Source organism: Chionomys nivalis, chromosome 26 (assembly GCF_950005125.1).
Source record: "Chionomys nivalis chromosome 26, mChiNiv1.1, whole genome shotgun sequence".
NCBI classification, from domain to species: domain Eukaryota; kingdom Metazoa; phylum Chordata; class Mammalia; order Rodentia; family Cricetidae; genus Chionomys; species Chionomys nivalis.
In genome coordinates, this window is record NC_080111.1 from 18,929,825 (window position 1) to 18,952,000 (window position 22,176).

At 41.4% G+C, this 22,176-nt stretch overlaps 1 protein-coding gene across 9 annotated transcripts in view; it reads right to left on the bottom strand.

Annotated features, from left to right (window-relative positions):
- The window catches only part of Magi2 (membrane associated guanylate kinase, WW and PDZ domain containing 2), a 1,220,672-nt gene that overhangs the window by 429,640 nt on the left and 768,856 nt on the right, over positions 1–22,176 (bottom strand). For all 9 annotated transcript variants that reach the window (XM_057758561.1, XM_057758559.1, XM_057758560.1 and 6 more), the window contains one exon: positions 11,565–11,780. In XM_057758561.1, coding sequence (XP_057614544.1) covers positions 11,565–11,780 — 216 coding nt within the window. The remainder of the gene's footprint in view (positions 1–11,564; positions 11,781–22,176) is intronic.

The window sequence follows — 22,176 nt, forward strand, 5'->3', positions numbered from 1 at the left end:
AAGAATTTTCCAGGGAAACTGCATAGGAAGTAGAAGCAAGAATAGCCAGCATATCCCTTCAAGGCGATCCGGTAGAGAGAAAGAAGAGCTGACAGTAATTATTTAATTAATTAGTTTTATAGACATTTATTGAAAGTCTAATGAAGACCAGGCAAGTAAGCTAAGTAAAATGGAGTCAAAGGGGTTTTGAAGGGGCTATCAAGTCCGACCACAGAACACTGGCTTAAGGCAGGCATTTACTGCCCATCGGTCTGGGAACCAGAAAAGTTCTATCAGGGTGTTTTCAGGACCAGCCCCAGCCCTTGCAGAGAAGCTGTTTCTGGCTTTTCCTTGCTAGTTCCTTGGCTTGCGGCACATGACTTTAGCCTTCAGAGGAACCGCGTGGGATCAGGGGCATGCACTACTCCAGTATGACCTCATCTTAGTTAATCATCCTTCCAAGTAAAGTCACATGCTGAAGTGCAGGAGACGCTATTCAGCTCATACAATGGTTCACTGTGTGAATCCATCCTCTAACCCCTTTACCTAACTGGGAAGTAGTACTTGGCAGCTGCGCACCACCTTGGTAGTGGTTCAGAAGTGAACCACTAAGAACAGAAAGACTCTGACTATTAGAAGGAGGAAAATGTGTAGATCTTCCATGCAAACCAAGGGTGTTCTTCTATGCATTCCAGCTCACTGAAGTTGAGATCATGAGAACCTGACCCTAACCTAGCCACATAACCTTGGACCTACACTTTGCCTTGCCTACAAGATAGGGGGGGTGGGGAGTGAAGGTGGTGCAGACATTCTGAAAATAGCCAAACAATTACTGGTCCAGCCTGAGACCAAGATCATGATAGGGAGTCCAGTCCTGACATTGCCTGGAGCCAGGACCCGGAGACTGGACAGAACAGATACCTAGGCTAGAAACAGACATGACTGGCAGAAACCAAAAGTCAATGAAATGATTCCTAATGATACTCTTCTATACTCCTAGTTCGTTGCCTAGCCCAATAGTCGTCAGAGGCTTCATCCAGAAACTGATGGAAACAGATGCAGAGACCCACAGTCAGACTTTAGGTGGTCCTTGGGGAATCCTGTGAAAGATGTGGAGGTAGGGTGATGGGAGCCAGGGGAGCCAAGGACCACACACACACACACACCATAGAATCACCTAACTTGGGCTCATAGGGACCCCCAGAGACTGGACCACCAAGCAGAGAGTTTGCATGGGACTGACTGAGGCCCTCTGCCCGGTGTCACAGTTGTGTAGTTTGGTCTTCTTGTGAGACCCTAGCAGGGTGGCAGGGACTGTCACTGACTCTTTTGAGACTTTCCTCCTACTTGGCTGCTTTGCCCAGCCTTAATGAGAGAAGAGGTACCTTGTCTTACTGCAAATTTGATCTGCCAGGGCATGCTGATATACATGGGAGGCCTGCCCTTTTCTGAAGAGAAGGAATAAAGAGCGGATGGGGGATTGTGGGAAGGGACTTGGAAGAGAGGAGGGAGGGAGAGGAAACTGTGACTGGGCTGGGAAAAGTTAAATAATTAATTAAAATATAAAAGTACAAAAAAAAATCTAGGTTGAAGTGGGTCTTTCCATTTCAAAGAATTTAATTAGGGAAAAATTCCCTCACAGGTGTGCCATTTGAGTTTTGGTTAATTCTAGATGTAGTCAATTTGACAACCAATAATAGATATCACAGGTTCAACTCTTGTCAACTTGACACACAATCATATCTTCTTAAGTCATGCTTAATTTCAAATATTAAAAATAATCAGGTTATAATTACATCTAACATAACTATTCTACATACAATAGCAAATGCATTATATATTTAATCAGTTCATAATTTCACCTCACATGCTATAACTATATCGTACAATCACAAGTGCATTATAAATTTAGAATAGGTTGCAATATCCCTTGAGGGACATTCTTTTAGTATCACAATTTTAAATATGATAATCATTGATATTCTTTTAACTGATGTTACACGATAAAGAAATTGAGGGAAGAAAACACAAATATTTGTACAAACACATTCCTAACAAAATATGACAGAAACACTCGTGTTCACTCTAATCCTTGTTCTGGCATGTGGACTTAGCTGACATTTATAACTACTCCCTTCTGCCACCCATTCTGCATTTCCTCAACCCTCAGCCAACACCTCAACAGGTCTTGGCTCTTCTGGGGGAGTGGCGCATACTTGTACTCCTGAAGTATCTTTCCAGTAAATAAAAAAGTGTTGACCTTTCCACAGAGGAAGTGATCCAATGTAGTCACCCTGCCACAGGGTGACTGTCTGGTCACCCCAGGGAGAGGTGCCTGCCAGGGGCTCAGTGTTTGTCTCTGTTGTTGGCAGATGCGACACTCAGCAGCAACTGTAGCTAGATTTAGGACTTGACCTACTGCGAGCCAGACTTCAGCTAAAGCTCCATGATCACTTGAACTCCATAAGCCCCTACTTTAGCTGGAGGTTCACAGTGTTTCTTAGGGTCTCCCAGTACCAGTGTCAATCAGAAAGTCTGATTGTGTTCTTTCGCCAGTGTACAACTAGTTACCCTTGTAAAAGGTTGTAGGTCCTACTGGGGAAGAAATGAATAAAGGCCAGCTGTGAAACTTCCAGGTGTTTTGTCAAGGTTCTTCAGGGGAAGTTGTCTGTCCATTAACGGCTTTCTGTTGGCAAACATGCTCAAGTCTGGAAATTTGATCACCAGCTGAGATTCCCTTTTTGCCATGATCCAATAATGCTCCACCCCCCCCATTTGTCTGAGAATTTTTCTACTTATACAGCTCAAGCAAAAATATAATTGGATTCTTATCTATTTCATGCCTGAAAACCTTAAGATTGATTGATTAGCTAGCACTGAAGGTCCATATGAGTCACGGCACCATAAAGTTCACTTCGCCTGTGCCGACAATAACAGGTCGGGCCATCATGGCGACTGCTTTGTCTACATTGCCCATTAAGATAACTATGATTACCTTGTCTTTGGCAAGTCAATATTATCACCTGGACGCTGCTATCTCAGCCCTAGTAAATCCGCTGCATTTAACTCATCCAACTGAGTAGCAGCGCCTCCACCCCAAGGTCTTGCACAAGGAAAGGGTGACATCAGAGCTCTCGGATGTGCTGGTGCCCCCCTCACTGCTTTGCATCTTATAGGAGTAGTGACTGTCCTGTCTTCTGGGCCTTCCCATTGTGAGGCAGTAGGTTTTACACAGGGTACCCACCCTAGCACTGCCATTTCCTGGAGCCTTAAAATCCCTCACCAACACTAAGCCAAGGGCTATTGGGCATCTTCAGCTGGTTAGTTGACCATCTTCTGACAAGTGCTTCAGTCAACCATTCAAATAAACTTTTGATGCCTCTTTTTTTTTTTTTTATATATATAGTTTTTTCGAGACAGGGTTTCTCTGTGGTTTTGGAGCCTGTCCTGGAACTAGCTCTTGTAGACCAGGCGGGTCTCGAACTCACAGAGATCCGCCTGCCTCTGCCTCCCGAGTGCTGGGATTAAAGGCGTGCGCCACCACCGCCCGGCTTGATGCCTCTTTAAAGTCTGTAAGCTTTCATATCAAACTCAGGATCTCCATTCATTGGGCTCCCATCAATAAACTCAGCCTGATCCAATTCTATGTTCTTTCCAACTTCCTTAAATGGAGCTAGAAAACATCATTTTGAGTGAGGTGACCCAGACCCAGAAAGACAATTATCACAGTACTTGCTCATAAGTGTTTTTTAAATGTAAAGCAAAGAAAACCAGCCTATAAATCACAATCCCAGAGAACTTAGACAACAATGAAGACCCTAAGAAAGTCATACATAGATCTAATCTATGTGGGTAGTAGAAAAAGACAAGATCTCCTGAGTAAATTGGGAGCATGGGGACCTTGGGAGAGGGTTGAAGAGGAGGGGAGAGGCAGGGAGGGGAGCAGAGAAAAATGTAGAGCTCAATAAAAATCAATAAAAAAATCCCCATTCGCAGATACACTCCCTATATTTCTGCTCGAGTGTTTAACACACTCATTTGGCTCTTTAGTAGTGTTGCACACTTCCTCATGCACTCCCCTTCCTACCTCCCTTCTAGGACTCTGCTTTGCCTCAGGTCTGAGCAACTATTAGTTGGCCCTGAGGGACATCGGTAATGTCCTGCCCGGCATCTCCTTTGGAGGCAGTCACTGCTGGTTAAGTAGACAATGAAGGATTAATTTCCTCAATCAAATATTCAAGCATGTTGAGGTGGGGGTACACCTGCCAAGGGGAGAGAGAAACTTTTGAGACTCTGAGGATTCAGTTCTCAGCTTCAATAGGATCCTCCCACATTTCCACAAGATCCCATTTATTGTACTCCGATTAATGCATTTACTGTAACCATGGACGGACACCCTCCAAGGCTGGGATTTCAATTCTTGTTGTGATTCGGCCAACATTATAATGAAGGTTTCAGTCTGAGCGTCTGCACCTTGAGCTAGATGGCTGCTGAAGAGAAGACTCTCTCCCGGGGCACACTTAGAAGCTGTTAGACTGTTGATACACATCTGGGTTGGGTTAATGCTTTTCACTGAGCTCGGTATTGTCCTTGGCTGCATTCTGAGATGCCAAATTTGTTAATGTGATCGCAGAACTTACTCCTGTTCTTTGTCAGTTTATCCAGGGATGCGAAGAGCAACTGATCAAGAACATCATTGTTCTTATTTTTCCACAGGTTATCAAAGCTTCATATGCAGTGTCATCAAATCTGTTGCCTCTCATAATTTGTGAATCTGGGTTATCAAATGCATTCGTCTTCCTACAGTTCTAATATAGTCCACACCATGAGCTTTCAATACTCAGTGAGATTCCAGGAGAGGGTTAGTAACTAACTGTAGGTGTTGGCAAATTGGGAAGCCTATTCCAGATACCTTAAAAACTCATCCTTCTATTCTATTGCTCTTGAATCTTTTGTGGATCAAAATCTGAGTTAGTCAGGGTTCTCTAGATGAACAGAACTTATAGAATCTATCTATCTATCTATCTATCTATCTATCTATCTATCTATCTATCTATCTCTATCTATCTATGTATCTATCTATGTATCTATGTATCTATGTATTATGTATGTATGTATCTATCTATCTATCTGTCTGTCTGTCTATGTATGTATGTATGTATGTATGTATCCATCCATCCATCCATCCATCCATCCATCCATCCATCCATCTATCTATCTATCTATCTATCTATCTATCTATCTATCTATCTATCTATGGGATTTAGTAGAATGACTTATAGGCTATGGTTCAGCTAGTCCAATAATTACTATCTGCCTGCATGAGATCCAAGAATCCAGTTCATGAGGCTGGATATACCTACCGGTCTTTGGGATACAATGGAATCCCAACGAAGTAGTTTCTAATGCAAGTGAAGGAATGGACTTGCTAGCGAGAGTGTGAGCAAGCAGGTAAAGAGAGAGGAAAGCTTCCTTCTTCCATGTCTTAAACACAGGCTTAAACACTGTCTTAAACACAGGCTGCTAGCATAAGGTGTGGCCCAGATTAAAGATGGACCATCCCACCTCAAAAGATCAGGGTTAAAGGTGGCTCTTCCCTTCTCAAAAATCTGGATTACAAGTGGGTCCTCCCACTTCAGATGATTTAATTAAGAAAACAGAAATCCTCCCATGTGTCCAGTCATTTGGTTTTTAGCTAATTCCAGAGGTAGTCAAATTGACAACCGAGAATGACGATCACACGTGACACAGTGCGTTTTATTATGCAAAGCGTCTGTAGGTGCTGCACTGTGAAATCAGGGAGAGTGTGAAGATGTCTAAGTCCAAGAGGAAACGGTTGATTTTATGTTTTGAAACCAACAACCATATATATTTCCAAATTTATTTCCCTCTAGAGAAGAACTGTGCTTTGTATTTCTACAGCTATGCGACAAATTTGAATAAATTCAGTATTTTCTCCTCACCTCCATATCATTCCTTTGTAAGAAAGCATAGGTGCTGAATATTTGAAAAAGGAATACGCTTCTAGTTTATAAGAAGGAGAACCACTTGGATTTTAGAAGCTATTTTCTTTTGCGTTGTTCCGAGAGAGGAACGAACGTTCCTCAGGAAAAGCGGCAGCTTGACCGCTGAGTAGGAACTATGTCAGGTGACGTGGGTTTCAATCTTTCTTTCAAGGTGTGATGTTGGACATGTGTGCATGGGAGGCAGCAGCCTTGTCTGTCTGTAAGGATGAACTGCGCCTGTCTAGGAAATCCTTAGAACGAAATGCTACTGGAAGGCATTTGATGTGCGGTAAACATTGTCTTTACACTGAGTGTTACTGCTTAGGACGCTCAGCTGTCTTGGGTTGTTAAATAGAGTCAGTCTATCCCAACTCAAATGATTTTGACCTACAAAAGCAAGATGTGGGTAATTTTCTATGAGTTTTAGTTCTTTAGGGATTTTTAAAAGACGTGTGTAAAGTAACAATAAAATTATTTTTATAAGTTGAGTGCCTCCCAATGTCTGGTCCAGTTGATATATAACAGGGTTAACTAAAAGAGAAAACATCATCCCGAGGAACTACACATTTTCCCTAAGGTCATCTCTATTTTTCCCATTGGCCTTGGGCTCCAGAGCTATGAACTTACTGTTACATTAGCACCTTTGAGAATTCAGACAATAGAACCAGAGGCACAGGTCCCCAGATCTTTGCTTTCCCTGGTCACCACTGGGGCCTTCCATGCTACTGGTTTCCCTGGTACTGGCTTCTTCCACCATGGTTTTTGGTCCTTGATGGAACTGGTCATGGTGGTGGACGTGGTGGGGTTGAAGAGGTCTTTAGTTCTTTGAAAACCTAACAATCCCATTAGAAAATGTGTTCATTATGTTGATCCAACGTTTTACTTTGTGTTGTGATGAGCGGACTCAATTAGAAATTGGAGCCATACTCCTGTATCTGTGCTGAATGCTGAAATCCTCAATTAGTACTGGAACCGTACACGCCTGCCTTTGTGCTCAATGCTGAAGTACTCAATGAGAACAGGAACCATAAATTCTTGCCCATGAACAAACACTTCAGGGGTTGAACAAGCAGCAGCTATTGCTGTAATTGGTTTCTAATAAGCACATATGATTATTGAGTATTTATCTTATTTATAATATAACTTGATGCTTATAAGCATATCTATCTATCTTTTTGCCATAGTCATATATAGAGAAATGTAGAGGGAACTGTTCAGATACAAAGTTGTCATGTAGAGGCCTCCTGCTTTCTATATAACCAGTTGATCAAAAGAATTTAGGATTGTAGATTTTTGCTCAGTTTCCTCCCAAACTCCTAAAATCTGGAGAATTATGGGCACTACAATCCCTGTAGAATGTATGGATTATGAATATTTACTTGCTTGCCATAACAAGATTGCCTTTTTGATGTGGAAAAAGATGCATGTGATACACAACTCCAAACTACAAGGTAAAAAACCAGCAAGGCAGTTTCCTCATTGCTGCTCTTAGTGCTGCAGGGATCCAGGCAGCGGAGATGGCTATTGCTTCCTGTACCTCAGGAATTGTCCTATGCATATTGATTACTACGATTTAGTGGGTTTTGGTGTTCGAATGATTTAGAAGGAGTTATGGTCTCTGAAAAAGTATCTTAAATTCTTCAAAACATGAGATATTAGAGTACTGGTCCTTAGCCATGTGTGGTGCATGTACACACACATGCTTGCTTGCATGTGTGTGTATGGGAGGGTGTGTGTATCTTAAGTAGTTAGACAAATCAATACTTTTGAGCTGCTCACAGGTATTTCCCTTCAGTATTTGAGGCCACGATGAAAACACAAACCATATCATGCTAGAACAAGGGCAAGTTACTGTCATGGTTTAGTGTGCTTCTATATTTGTAGATGCTATGTCAATTGAGGAAGCAAAACCCACCAATTCTGTAAAGAAATTATTTCCTATCGTTTAAAATCAAACTGTGACTCATCTACTCAGGAGGCCAGTTAGGGAACTGGGAATTATTGAGAAAGGAGATTTAATGCTTCAAAATTGTATTGCAACTTTATCTGAAATCCACAATTGTACACAATGCTGGAATAGCACAGAAATTATGGAAATAGGGTATTCAAGGTTTGTAGGTGGAAAACGACAAGGAAAAGTATCTCCCGGAATATATAAAACTAAATGGAAAAGAATCACTAGAGAATATTAGTAGAGGAAATTATGTCCCATTATCGGGAGCAGAGCTGCCTTAATTAATAAATTTATTCCTTCTACAGTATTGCATTTTAACACTTTAATGAAGGTAGAATGGGATAGCAGGAATAATGGTCCCCATGGCTGTGAAATTGTGTGTGCTTTGTGGTTTTTATAATGTAATTAATTCTAAAGACATTTATCACTCAGAAACAAGTCCCTGAACCCTCAGCAAACTTGTGGTGATAGAAGTTAATACACACATTGAAAATGCCCAAGAGCCATAGTAAGATGTGAAACAAAACATAAGATTTGCATTTGTAGCACATCTTATAGCTTGCCTTTAAAATTTGAAGGGGAAGAGAGATCACAATAGTTTTAGTTTAAACCTGAAATTCCAAAGGGCTGGAAGACAGAGCAGAAAGCTCCATATGCAGTCTCTGCTTTGATAACTGGAGGGCCTCTCTGTAAGCTCACAGCAGAATCAAGGTTTTTTTTGATGAGCACAAGAGGAATAAAAACAAGAAAAAGGCAAAGTGGTCCTTCCAGCCATAGGGCTGGTGCTTAGGCAGCCTTTATCTAGAGACATTCTCCTCTGAGAGAAAGGCCAGCAATCAGCTCAGGTAGCGCCACCACGGATGGCAAGGGAGGCGGGAGTCAGTCCAAGTGTGAGTAGGGCACAAGAAACAGACAGAGAGGTAAATACCGGCGTGAAGGGAGAAGATACCTAGGGGTTGGGAACAGTTTACAATCTAAGCAACTCTGGCGTTCCTCTGCTGACTGCTGTCCTGCCTTCCCCATTCATGTAGAAAATGTCTGTCATATACAAATCACGTCAGCCTTCTGAGAAGCCCAAAAATCCTGCGCAGAGGCTGAGTGTGGCCCTTAAAGCTCCAAATCCATGGGAGGGCCAGAAGAGATCTCATAAAGACCTTGCTTTCATGTAGTTTGAAAGCGGGCCTGCTTTGATTTAAAAGGATGTTTCTGAAGACTGTCACGATTTCACATGCTTACACTGTGTGTGCTCTCACTGTGTGGTTCACAACCAGCTCTTAAGTGGCTCTCCTGTTGATTTGCTGTCATGTCTGGATATCCCAGAACTTTACGGTGGATCATTTTGAATTTTCATGTAATCCTTTTAAGATGGAACATCCTTTCTACATGGAATGTTAGACTTCAGAGAATTAGTTTGAAATGGTCCTAGAATTTTACCCATCTTCCCCTCCCCCTTTCCCCAGACAAAATGAGAGAAAAACCAAGTATAGTCCTTGGGACCAAACCATAAAATTAAGTCATGCCAGGAAACAAAAACAAAAGGAAAAAAAAAAACAAAGGAAGATCTGAGTGTACACACAATCCACAGCCTCTGTGAACTCACATAAAAATAAGAGGGGGACAGGCACTGTGGCGGTTTCAGAGTGGGGCATTATTCACAGGAAAACAGCGAGATTCACTACGGAGGACATTATTCTTCAGAGAGTGACAGGGTCTCATTCACAGTACCAGGACTGATGGTGCATGCACAGCCAGTGTGCCAAGCAGCCCGGCACTGGGGTGCAGGTCCCCAACGGTGAACTGAGATCATTGCCGAGGACACTCAGAGATCACATAAGGGACACTCTGTTTGCTCTCCGGGAGGTGCAGTTCATCCACACTAATTGCGGGCTTGGGAGCCTGGAGAAGGCAGCTCTGTGCCCACATACTGTATTCCCTTTGTTGGGGAGCGCTCATGGGCCACTCCTCCAGGCATTGTGTGGGTATTAACAGAGAGCCTTTAAGATATATGTGCATTTCTGAGTCTGCCCCGGACTTACTCATGGCTGCTGAGAGGAAGCCAGCAGATAATAGTGAATCACTTTCCGGAAAACTTTAGCAGATAACTCATGTAAGAAAAGAAGTCCAAACGCCCATCTACTAAGTTTACAGAACTCCACTTTTCTGAGGAATTCAATTGTTAGGTGATAACTACTTATCTATTAACTGTCTATCTATTTTGGAATTTTCAAAGTTTGGGAGATTAGATGCTTTCATCTATAAAAATATGTATTTGAAAATAGACCTTTGTGTACTTTCCCTTATATTATAAAAAAGCTAGAAGATGAAGCCAGACATAGAGACTCACACAGAATCCTAGCACTAGGAAGATGAGTAGAATAACTTGTGAGTTTGAGGCTTTGCTGGGACTCATAGTGAGCTCCAGACCAGCCTGGGCTATGTGGTGATACCCTTTCTCAAAAGCAAAGAAACATAACAAGCAACCAAGCAAGCAAACAAAATAAGCATAACAAAGAAACAAAGAAAGAAAGAAACAGTAAGAGTATAGATTAAAACTTGGAAAATAAAGTATTTTTAAAGGCACTGAATAATATAAAATGATAATGAAAAATTACAGTCAAGACAGTACCAATCTGAAAGACTCTAGATGGTTGCTTCAACTCATGAGAACACAAAGACCAGGAACTTGAAGTATTTGCTGATATATGCATGGGCCAATGATGACTTTGATTGTCAACTTGATTGTGTTAAGAAGAACATAGCAGTAAAGTTAAGCTTGGGATGTATCGCTGGGTAAAAACTAGTTATACTCTTAAAACTATATTCCATATATCTACAAACAATAGACCTAATTTGGCTGCTTAGAAGCTTTACCAAAATGAACTACTTTCTCTTTGCAAATTTAGGATGTTGAATGCACACTCCAAAACTCGAACTAGCAATTTGAATATGGGATTATATTCTATGGGCTAGGAATGTAGTTCAGTGGTGGGGTCCTTGCCTTGCATGCACAAGGTCTTGGGCAACATTCCTTGCACCCCCAAATCCTACAGTAACAAAGAATCATGTCTTTGCTATTTGATACCACAACCTTCTCTTTCTAAAGATAATTGTGCGGATGTGCTTGAATATACATTCACACACACACACACACACAAACACACACACACACACACAAAAGCCTAGAGCACCAAATAGGAGCTGAGGACATGCTTCTGGAGAAGCAGAGTGACCTGGGAGCCCCAGCCCTCATGTAAAACCTGGGTAGCATCATGCATCTGTAACCCAACACTTGGGGAAATAGAGGCAAGAGGACCTGATGGGGCTCTCTGAGCAGCTAGGCTATCCAAATCAGTGAGGTCTAAGTGAGAGACTTCAGCTCAAAGAATAAGATGAAGAGCAATAAAGAAAACCATCAATGTTGACCTAGGATCTCCATACAGGCAAACGTGTGCAGCTGTAACCCTCACCCATACGTGAGTGCGTGCACACACATGCAAGCACATACACATGTGTGCACACATACAAACAAACCACATTTTAAATATATATGTATACACACACACACACACACACATATATATATGTAACAAAAAGCTGATAATCTCATGAAGAATACGGAGACTGACCTGGTGTTATGATTACGCCGTTTCCATTGACCACAGGACTTTCTTCCTCCTCCTCCTCTGGAGGTTCTATACTTGCTTTCTCCATGTTGCTCACTGATTTATTTCTCTTCCGTTTCCCTTCGGCACTCGGCGTAGCTCCTGGAAGTATCTGGTCTGTCACATTTAATACTAATGGTGCCGGTTCAGCTGGAGGCTTCGGGGTGCCGTAGTAGTTATCTGCAGAAGACACCCAGACATTCTGGAGTTAGAGCGTTCTCTTCCATGCGTGTGGGCTTTAAAGAGTGGGAATTATATCAATTTGTATTATATGTATCCATCAATTAACGCATTTCACATATATGGTTTTATAAGCACCTAGCATATATCTCTATTTCTATTTTACTGTGCTTTAAGGCACACAATAAAGGCCGATGCTACATCACCATTGAATGTTTCAGTGCTTTGATTGACCTTTCAAGCTGGAGCTGCGTGCATAATTTTCAGAGAGCAAATGGTTAATTTCAAATCTATTTAAGCCAACTTTACACTAAGCCTTCAAATCTATCCAGGCCTTTAAAAAGGAGTGCTAATCCTGAGGAGAAAAGGTAGGTAATCTTTGGTTTTGTTTTTATTTTCCAAATCCCACGTCAATCTGGAAAGGCAAAGGATGCTCAGCTTTCCTCTTGCTCTCGGAGGGCTCTGCCTGGTGTCCTCCGTGCCAGGGTTGTGGCTCCTGGAGCTGTGGACAGAGACCTGCTCCTCTCCTTATCCTTTAGATTGTCATGGCCCTTTTCTCATAACTAGAGTATCTGAGCAGTGGGATAATTTCCCTTCCTTCTGGGTCTGGGAGAGTTCATTAAGATAGAAACAAATCCTTATGTTTTTGTTTGTTTGATGCTTACATGTTTTAGATTTTAACATGCTATTTAATATTTATACATGCATAAATGTTCTTGGTTCATATCCACACCCAATTTTATCCCCTCGAAATTGTACTTATCCCTATAGAGAAGCTGGCATATAACAGACATGCATTAAATGCCTGTTAAATAATGGAATTATATGTTTGCCTTTGCATATTCAAGGCAAATCATTTATTTAAAATGTTCAAAATATGATTGCCAAAGAATATGTGACTTTGAGAAATCATTTTCAAATATTAGCTCCAATTTCACACCAGTGTTGGTGTATTCAGTTAACCGAGTAATTGCCGTCTCCTGTATTCCATTATTAAGGTCTTCATTAGTACTGACTGTGCACCCAAACATTTCAGTGCATGGGTGAGAAACTGTGATGATTACACTAAGATCTTTATCTTACAAAATGCTTAGTAATCTGGTATGGAAGACCAAATCTGGCATCAAGCATTGTAACAGACAACAGGACCAAGTCCGGTAAGAAGACAGAAGAGAAGGCTGCCTATCTGCAGACATTACTGAGATCATTTAGGAAAGCAGCCTGCTGTGAGGAAACAGCTCTCAGAGTCATAGCGTCTAGAAGAGTCTTTCTGGATCACGGTAATGGAAGCAAATTCATTAACCTCAATACGGTTCAATTCCTCTATGTGTAAATAGGGAAGAGCCGTGATTGCTAAGGTCGCTTCCGCTACGGCTTGTAAGCAGCCGTACCTATTCCACTTAAGTTAGGATGTGATGAGTGGGAACAAGTTAAAAAGATAGGGAAGTGTTCGAAAAGTGTTTGGAAAGGAGTCAGGAGTCAGTACAGGATGAGCGTTGACTTCTTCTAAAGGCGGGGTCTGAGGCAGGATTCTACTCACTGCATGGTTAACCTAGTCTCAACTCCTGACTGTACCTTCCCCGTTCAAGGTGCTGGGACTGTAGCCTCTACCGCATGCCCTGTGATAGGTGTTTTCTCTGTCCAGCAGTAGAATCTGCACAAATTGCTTCCGAGGAAATGGTTTCCAGACTCTGCTTAGCAGCTTTGATTTGCTCAAGTCCAGTGAACACAATAGCAAGGTTGCTATTGGCTGAGATTCAACCATGGGGGGCGGTGATGACTACCAACTCGAATGGATTAAAAGATGACTTATAGATCAGGGTGGGGTGATTGCCTTATGAACAACTGATGGGAAGACCCACTCTGAATATGGGTGTCTCTGATCAGTAAGCTTGGGACTCAGGGAAACAAAAGTAGGAAAAAGAGGAAGCCAGAAGGACACGTGGCTCCAGGCTTCCTGGGTGAGTTTCCACATGGCTGTTGCTGTCACCTGTAGACATTAAACTCCGGAATCATAGGACTTTCGATGTCCACCCCCAAGTCATTCACCAAAGAGCTGGGATGGTTACTGCTCCCCTTGTTCTGAAGCTTTCAACTTCCCAGACTCAACAGCTGTTGGTTTTCTGCATCCCGAGGCTATATGAGCTAGTCTCTGACTGTATAGACCAATCTAGCATACCGTCTTTTAAAATACTATATATGCTCCACTGGCCCAATTCCTCCAGCTAAGCTAGAGGTGCAGCCCTTCTTTCGACCCATCTTATCTCTGTAGTCTCCCCAGAGGGTAATACGCTTGGGCTGTTGGGTAAGCAGCAACAACCAACTCTCTGTCTGCAGGTCCTCCATTTCTGGCTGTTGTTGAGAGGAAGCTGGTGTGTGTGGGGAAGAGCGTCATGAGCTGTAAGACTGTGCTTGATTTAGCGGTGATGAAGCCCCATGCTGGAGCAAATTGGGAAGCTGGTGTGAAGACCAGCCGTGGAATCAATGCTGCCGTTTGTGTTTGCAGATAAAGTGGCTCCTCAGTGTGCAGGGTACTTTAAGAAGGCATATGAAAAGATGATTACATTTGGCTAAGGATTATGTTTAATTTGATTTGCAGAATTTCAAGTAAGTCAAAACTTTATATATGTAGGCCAAACCAAAAGGCGAGTTGTTGTGTACACTCAACGGACATGCATTTTAGCATTCTTAAGGCTAGTACAACTCTAAGCACATCATGCCACTTTCTGGGAAATTTCAATGCAGACTTATCTAATGGATATTATGCTAAACTAGTACATAACTCCTGTGTATCTCAGTGAACAATATAGTTTTAAATAGTGTCTGCTATGCTTGTTGCTCTTAGATATACACAGAACTAAGAAAAATGTATCAGATTTCACTATTTTCTCTACGTATTTTTTAAGTTATAATATTCCTAGATAAATCACCTCTTAGTAATTATAAACAAATGCATAGACAGGCAAAAATAAATATTAAGCCGCAGATCTTGCTGAATCTACATTACTAAATAATTACATCTATTGGTATGATTATAAATTATATAGTAACATCTCTTTACTACAATTAGTTTAATGAAATTATATGTGAGTTGATATCCTAGATGTGGAAATGTATAAATCATCAGTCAAGACGTTAAGATTATCATCATTAGAAAAATGCCAGTTTGATGCCGACAGAACCAGATGCAGAGATCCACAACCAAGCTCTGGGAAACAGACCTCCGGGAATCCAGTTGAAGAGAGGTAGGAGGGGTTACACAAGCAAGGGAGGTCAAGATCACGATGGAGAAATCTCCAGAGACAGCTGAATCAAACTCGTGGAAACTCATGAACTCTAGACCGACAGCTGTGGCGCCTCCATGGGTCCACACTAGGCCCTCTGTATGTGGGAGACAGTGGTGAAGCTTGACCTCTCTGTGAGGCACCCGGCAGTAGGAACAGGATCTAACCCTGGTGCATGAGCTAGCTTGTTGGGGCCCATTTCCTACGGTGGGATGCTATGCTAATGTAGCATAATATATCTGTAATGGAGCAGGGAGGGGCTTGATCCTGCCTCAACTTAATGTGCTGAACTTTCTTGACTTCCCATGGGAGCCCTTACTCACAATGGGAGGAGTGGATGGGGAGGTTTCCTGGGAGGGGTGGGGGGAACAGGAGGCTGGGAGAGAACTGTTGATGGAATGTAAAATGAAATAAAAAAAAAAATTAAAAAAATGTAAAAAACAGAGAGAAATGCTAGCTTGTAAAAGGTAACAAAATAATCTATATACTTACTACACTGAAAGAATATAATTGATGGAAAAGAAGCTATGACACAGATCTAGGATGTTTATTGTATTGCTTAAGAAACGCCCAGACCAATAGTGGAAGATCAGCCAAACAGCTGGGGAACTCAGCTCTAAGGAGGCTCAATAGGAAGTTTATACGAACCCATATACACTGATCAAATAAGCCATTGAGGAAACAAAGCATCATGCTTCCAGGAAAAAACATGAACGGTTTTAAAGTATAATTCAGAACGATTATCATCCCACTAAGAATGGGATGCCTTTATGCATATTACCAGTATTTAGAAAACCTAAAATCTCAAAATGCAAAGAAAACCCCTACCAATATGACGTGATGCTTAGTGCGACTTATCCTGGAGAGATAAATCTGAATCCAGTATGCCCCAAATATGCTTCTGCTTTATAGGCTTAGACTGATTCAGTCGAAGTGACTGGTTATAAACAACTGTAATCCGGACTTGGTGCCCTGGTTGTCTCTGCAATCAGGAGGCTGAAACCACTTATGCTAATAAGTTTGAGACTAGAATGGGCAACACCTTTAACATTTTTAAAAAGCAACTACAGCTATCACTCTTGACGAGATCACTGGTTCATTTACAGAGGTGGACACTGTATTAAACGACGTTCTGCTTATGAGCTCTCAATTCAAATGGGTATCTGAATGACCTACCCATAGTGCTGCCACAAAGATTAATGATAATATTTGCAGGAATAAAGTAGCAAGGCTGTATCAGTGTAGGTGCTAGAGATGCCGTGACTGCGACTGGCATGGGTTTATCTTGTCCTTATATAAGAGGCTCTCAGAAATTTAACTACCCCCTGCTGTCCATGAAGTAAGTAGGAGACTTAAACCTATTTGATGTCAGAATTTTATTACTTTTCAGAATACTGCATGGTCTCTAGAGAAAAAAGTTAGAAGGCAGTTTTCTTTAAAGCCACAGTCCGTGAGCAGAGTACCCATTCCAAATGAGAAACACAAGTCTGCTACCGAGTCAGACAGTGGAAACCATAGATGGCTTTTTCTCCCCTCACCTAAAATTAAGCGTGTGTGCACTTTTGGGAAGAGATGGGGGAAGCAAGCTATCCGGACCATATGTTAGTGACCATCGTTATAAAGTCCTGGGCCGCAGCTCTTTTAATGAGCTTTAAAGTCCTCTAAATTTGCTAATATCACAAGGTGTTGCTTAATATTGTTCACTTGATTCTATGCTCCCAGGATATCTGTAAATTTACGCAGTAGTATTTAATCAATGCCTGGAAAATAAGCAACAACTGTGTAAGGAAACCAGCTGTCCTCAGATAAAACCTTATGTATGAATCCTTTTTTTTTTTTAACCCATATCATTTGGGGGCAAAAGAGTGAAATGGAATAAAATTTGAAAAAAGTGCCAGTAATGTAATTTATTACATTAAACTATTTGGAAAGTGCCCACTGACACTTGGCAGTATTAACTCCTTGGCTACAAAGGTGGTGGGGCCTAAAAAGACGACCTTGCGAACTCAAGTGGCCTCGTGAAGATGTAACAAAGCCCCAGCCCGAATCCACATGGCCAGATTCATTACACAGTCATCCACGAGAGACAAGAACAGCTTCCTAAACAGCAGGCGAGCACCTGAAGGGCCCAGTGAAATGGTTCTCTTTTCTGCAGCTGACACAGTAACCTTTTCACAGACCCTGCAGCCTGATGATTCTATTTTTTTTTTTTTTTTCGAGACAGGGTTTCTCTGTGGTTTTGGAGCCTGTCCTGGAACTAGCTCTTGTAGACCAGGCTGGTCTCGAACTCACAGAGATCCGCCTGCCTCTGCCTCCCAAGTGCTGGGATTAAAGGCGTGCGCCACCACTGCCCGGCTCAGCCTGACGATTCTAAGTTAATGTCGCTGTCATCTTGTTTGTTTGTTTTGTTTTGTTTTTCACAGCATCTTACTGTTAAGGCCAGTGTGGGGGGAGAAAGGAGAAACCATAAGGACTCTTATGCTGCTCTGGTGGAATGCCAATAGAAACGGAGATGTTCCCCGAGATGCACTGCGCTTGCTGTGCTCTTAAATTCAGATACGACAATAGGAAAGGTACTCAGAATTAGATATGAAGAGCTGTAAAAATCCCAGATGCCAAGCAAACACTTTATAATGCTTTCCCCCACATTTCTCACTAAATAAATCAGGTCTCATAGTAAAACGCAATCTGATTAATTTTTCACTTTAAGTTGGAGATTTGGGTGCTACTTTCAATTGTTTCAGTCCTCTGGGTGTATAATAACATGTGGGTTTTACATCAAATAACTGTATATCATTTTACATGACATTCAAGTAGAGAAGGAATTTACAGTTAGGTTTACAGAAAGGTTATTCTTCCCTTCAAGATAGCTCATGCATTAAAGTTATACATGTGAGCACACACACACACGCGCACACACACAACACACTCACACACACACTGCTCTATAGTCTCAATGTTTTGATTCCAGTTTTATTAACCAGTAAGAATCAGTTTTGTATAGTAGCTTACTAGAAGAAATATGGATGGCGAAAGGAGCTATATTGACATTCACAGGACACAGACAGTCGCTGGGATGGGTCAGTTATTAGGGGTCCCATCTCAGTTTTGTAAATGGAAAAAAAGCAGATTCTTATGTGGCTTTTTAAAATGACCTCTGAACAATTTTACTCTGACACTGAATGAAGAGGTTCAGAGTTTCAGTTTCCAATATGAAGAAAGCTTGTCCGAGCATAATAAACAGTTATTTCAATTCAAGCAGAGGCTTGATTTGCATTGCCAGTGAAGGACACAGACTTAAACTTCAAAACACGTTTACCATAGATAGCAATGATGACAGCAGAAGCCAAATCACCATAAGGTGTATCAGGCCCAGCAAGAAGCACAGCCCCCCGGCTGTAGGTCCAAGGAGGGAGACCTGCAGGGACGGCATAGCCAGCGTTTCTACTTGTATAACCTGATAGAAAACAGGGCAGAAGTCTCACTTCGGAACGCCTTTTTAAACTATCTTTGAAGTTATAAAGCAGACTCTGATGCGCTCATCTGTGCCTGAAAACAGCAATCTAACACATCACTTTCTTACCAGGAACTAAGCAAGAGAAAACCTAACTTCAAACAATGAGGGCTGTTTCTCGTGTGGCAAAAGTGTTAACCTTATACATGTCAGAAAAAGGAATGCCACTTTGAGCATTAGATTATTACCAATAAAGAACAACAGGGGCCTGAACTTGGAAAACTCAGCATTGATTACACACGACTATACAAAAATGTAAACATTTCTGTTGTACATGTGGAACTGAACTATTTTGCGAAATAATTCAGAATCTCAGAAATCCTAACACATGAATATCAAATTCATTAGAAAGTTACACACATGCTGGTTTCCCACGAGCATGCCCTCAGTGACCTGGATTCTGAAGCCTGTCACATCCTCCCCTTCAGAAGTTCATTTGCAAGAACTCAGTGGTGTAATGAGTTTTTCTCTGTCTTATCAGCCAGTTTCCAAGTAATGACATGGATGCTTATTATTAATTATAAAAGTTCAGCCTATAACTTAAACTTGCTCCCAGCTGACTCTTTTTTTAAAAAAATATTTATTTATTATGTATACAATATTTTGTCTGCGTGTATGCCTGAAGGCCAGAAGAGGGCACCAGACCTCATTACAGATGGTTGTGAGCCACCATGTGGTTGCTGGGAATTGAACTCAGGACCTTTGGAAGAGCAGGCAATGCTCTTAACCACTAAGCCATCTCTCCAGCCCCCAGTTGACTCTTATAACTTAAATTAACCATTTATATTGATCTATGTCCTCTCATGTGGCATTACGTTCCTTCCATCTTGCATTTCCTGTTTCCTCTCCCTGTCTCCTGGCATCTCTTGTGGACCTAGATGTGTATGTGTGTGTGTGTGTGTGTGTGTGTGTGTATCTTTCAAGAGAAATAATTTGAATATTTATAATAATATTAAAGAAATGGAAGCACAGTTCACAGACACTTCCCATGTAAATAACATTAAATTCCTGGCGGGAGTATTTCCTAGGAAAATTATTGTGAGCCAGAAATATGAGCTATACATGTAAGTTTCAAATTAAGCTATTCACATTAGAAAATGCAAAAGTTGGAAATAATTCTACTAATGTACTTTATCTAGTATATCTGAAACAGTATTTCAATACATATAACACAAAGATAGGAATGCCATGGTTTCCCATTTCCGTGTCATGTCTCTAAGGCCCCGTGTCAAGATTCTACGACGGACACACTGGGATTTGGAAAGTTCCACTTGCTCTGTTCATTGTCTTAGTGTAAAAGGCGGCCCCAAGATTTGGCCACGTGACCTTAGAACGCCTCTGTCGTTCAATAACAAATGAGACTCTACAGCGTTACTCAAGAAGCTTCCTCATGAGCAACAAATTGCAAGACTTTGCTTTAAAATGTCCAAGACATCTGAGTAAGTCCCAAATTATGAAACAAATTTCAGGTCGTGTTGTATCAGTGGCACTACTCCTGTTTCTTCGCTGCGCTGGGTATATGTGAGATATTGTGGAGTAAATAAAAGATGTGTTTTTCTTGGCAAAACCCTCCCGTCCTAACTCCTGACGTCAATTTGAACTGAACTTGAATATTTTCACTCTTGACTTCATTATCGAGATGTGGGTGACAACGTGAAGAAACCGATTTTCTACGCACGGCCTTTGGGGAGGATCCAGTGGGCTTTATAATTTGCTGTAACTCACATAGAGGAATGGCCGACTCTCACAGTACCCCAAGAACAATGCATTACTCAGAATGCCGCACCCCCTTTCTGTCCTGTGTGCTGTCAACTGTGCACCCTCAGCTCCACAGAGAGAGTGCTCAGGAGAACCAGGACTTGCTAAGACCTCCCATCTGCCCACGAGCTTTGCGGTTCACGCTCTCCACAAACACAGTTTTATTGGTTTTTCCTTCCTTTATATTTGCATTGGGTCTCATGTAGCCTAGGCTGACCACAAACTTGGCATACAGCAAAGGCTCGCCTTGAACATCGAATCCTGCTCCCTCTGCTTCCCAAGCACTGAGATGGCAGGAATGAGTCACCAGTCCTGGGGAAAATGTTCCAGTGTTTTGTCTGTTTGTAGACATTATATAGGCTACATGCTTCTGTGTGTTGCTAAGCTACAAGTTACCTATTCTGACAGGACAATTTAAACTAACATATCCATGAATAAAATCATTCCAATAAACTTGGATCTTAACAATATTGTAGATTCTGTTGGGACTAACTGAACCTTCTAATTAAAGTTACTAGAAGCTGTGCCTAGTTAGAGGATCAGAGGATGGGATTTTCACCTGTTGGCCATTGACTGCAGTGTATTTAAGTCTACATGGTGGTAATAAAGAGGGGCTTTGGTATCAGTGTTGTAAGGTCTGTGAGTCGGTCTGTCTCTGCGTCAGTGGTCTCAACCTCCAGCCCCTTGCCCGAAGCTTGCGAACTGGGTTCTAGCGCATAGGGCACAGACACGGGGGCGCGGTGCGCAGCAGATTCTACTCAAAGATTAATCATTGAATTTGGAAAGCAACTAATCAAAATCGGTGAAATAGATTTCTCAGAAGCGCTCTTGGGGTTCTCAAATCACTGTGGGTCTATCTGTTAGTCAGGGAACAGAAAACTATTTCTGGGAACATAAGCGAAACGTCCAGGAATTTTTCTTTGTCAGACATCATTTGAGAATGAAATAGCTTATAATTCCAACTAGTAATAGATTTATAAGTAGAGTCCTATTCATTCATGTTATTAAAGATTGCTCATGTGCTGATGAGTCAAAGATATTCCTTGCAAGACTTCATAAATAAGAAAATAGAAACAAAATTTCAGGGAAATATGAATGGATTGTTCTTTTTTTTTTTTTTTTACCAGTTTAAGCAGATTCCAGGAATAGTTACCTCAATTAATGTCTTCAAAAATTGTTCAACGAACCGGACCTTTCAAGGACAATATTAGACTTCTATGTAACATTTATGGCTCTTGATATGTTCACTTCCCCGTGGTCCATTTACTGTGATATTAAATGTTGCTAAGACATTAGGAGACTGCCCAGACATTCTCTTGTCACTCTCATAACTGCAATACCTGCGACATCACTGATGAATCTCACTTTGAATGTTCGTTAATGACTAAAGAAATCTGTCAGTTTAAATCTCCAATCTTCAGTCGGTAATAAAAGTCGCAGAAACAATAACTGAGAACGTCACTTCTGCTTAGAGAGGTCGAGATGCTCTGTAGTTTGGAATAATGAAAGAGTTCTGTCTACTGTCAGAGGATTTGGGTTGTAAGGGAGGTTCTACTACTAGCCTCCTAAAGAACCTTGAATTCTACATTAAACTGCTTTAAACATTAATTTTCTGATTTGTGAAATTACAAACAAAATTGGTTCCTATGTCAAAAGTACTTATTTCTGAAATTCTGTAATGAAAACACTGGACAATGCAGTGGCAGCCGTTTCATTTGTCGTCATTTCAAAAGGCCTCAAATTAACAATGAGAATAAAAATAACTAAAAGCAAAATTTTAAATGACTTTAGAACTTAGCTGCACATCCTTTCTGGAGATAAATGTGGCTAGCTGTCAGTT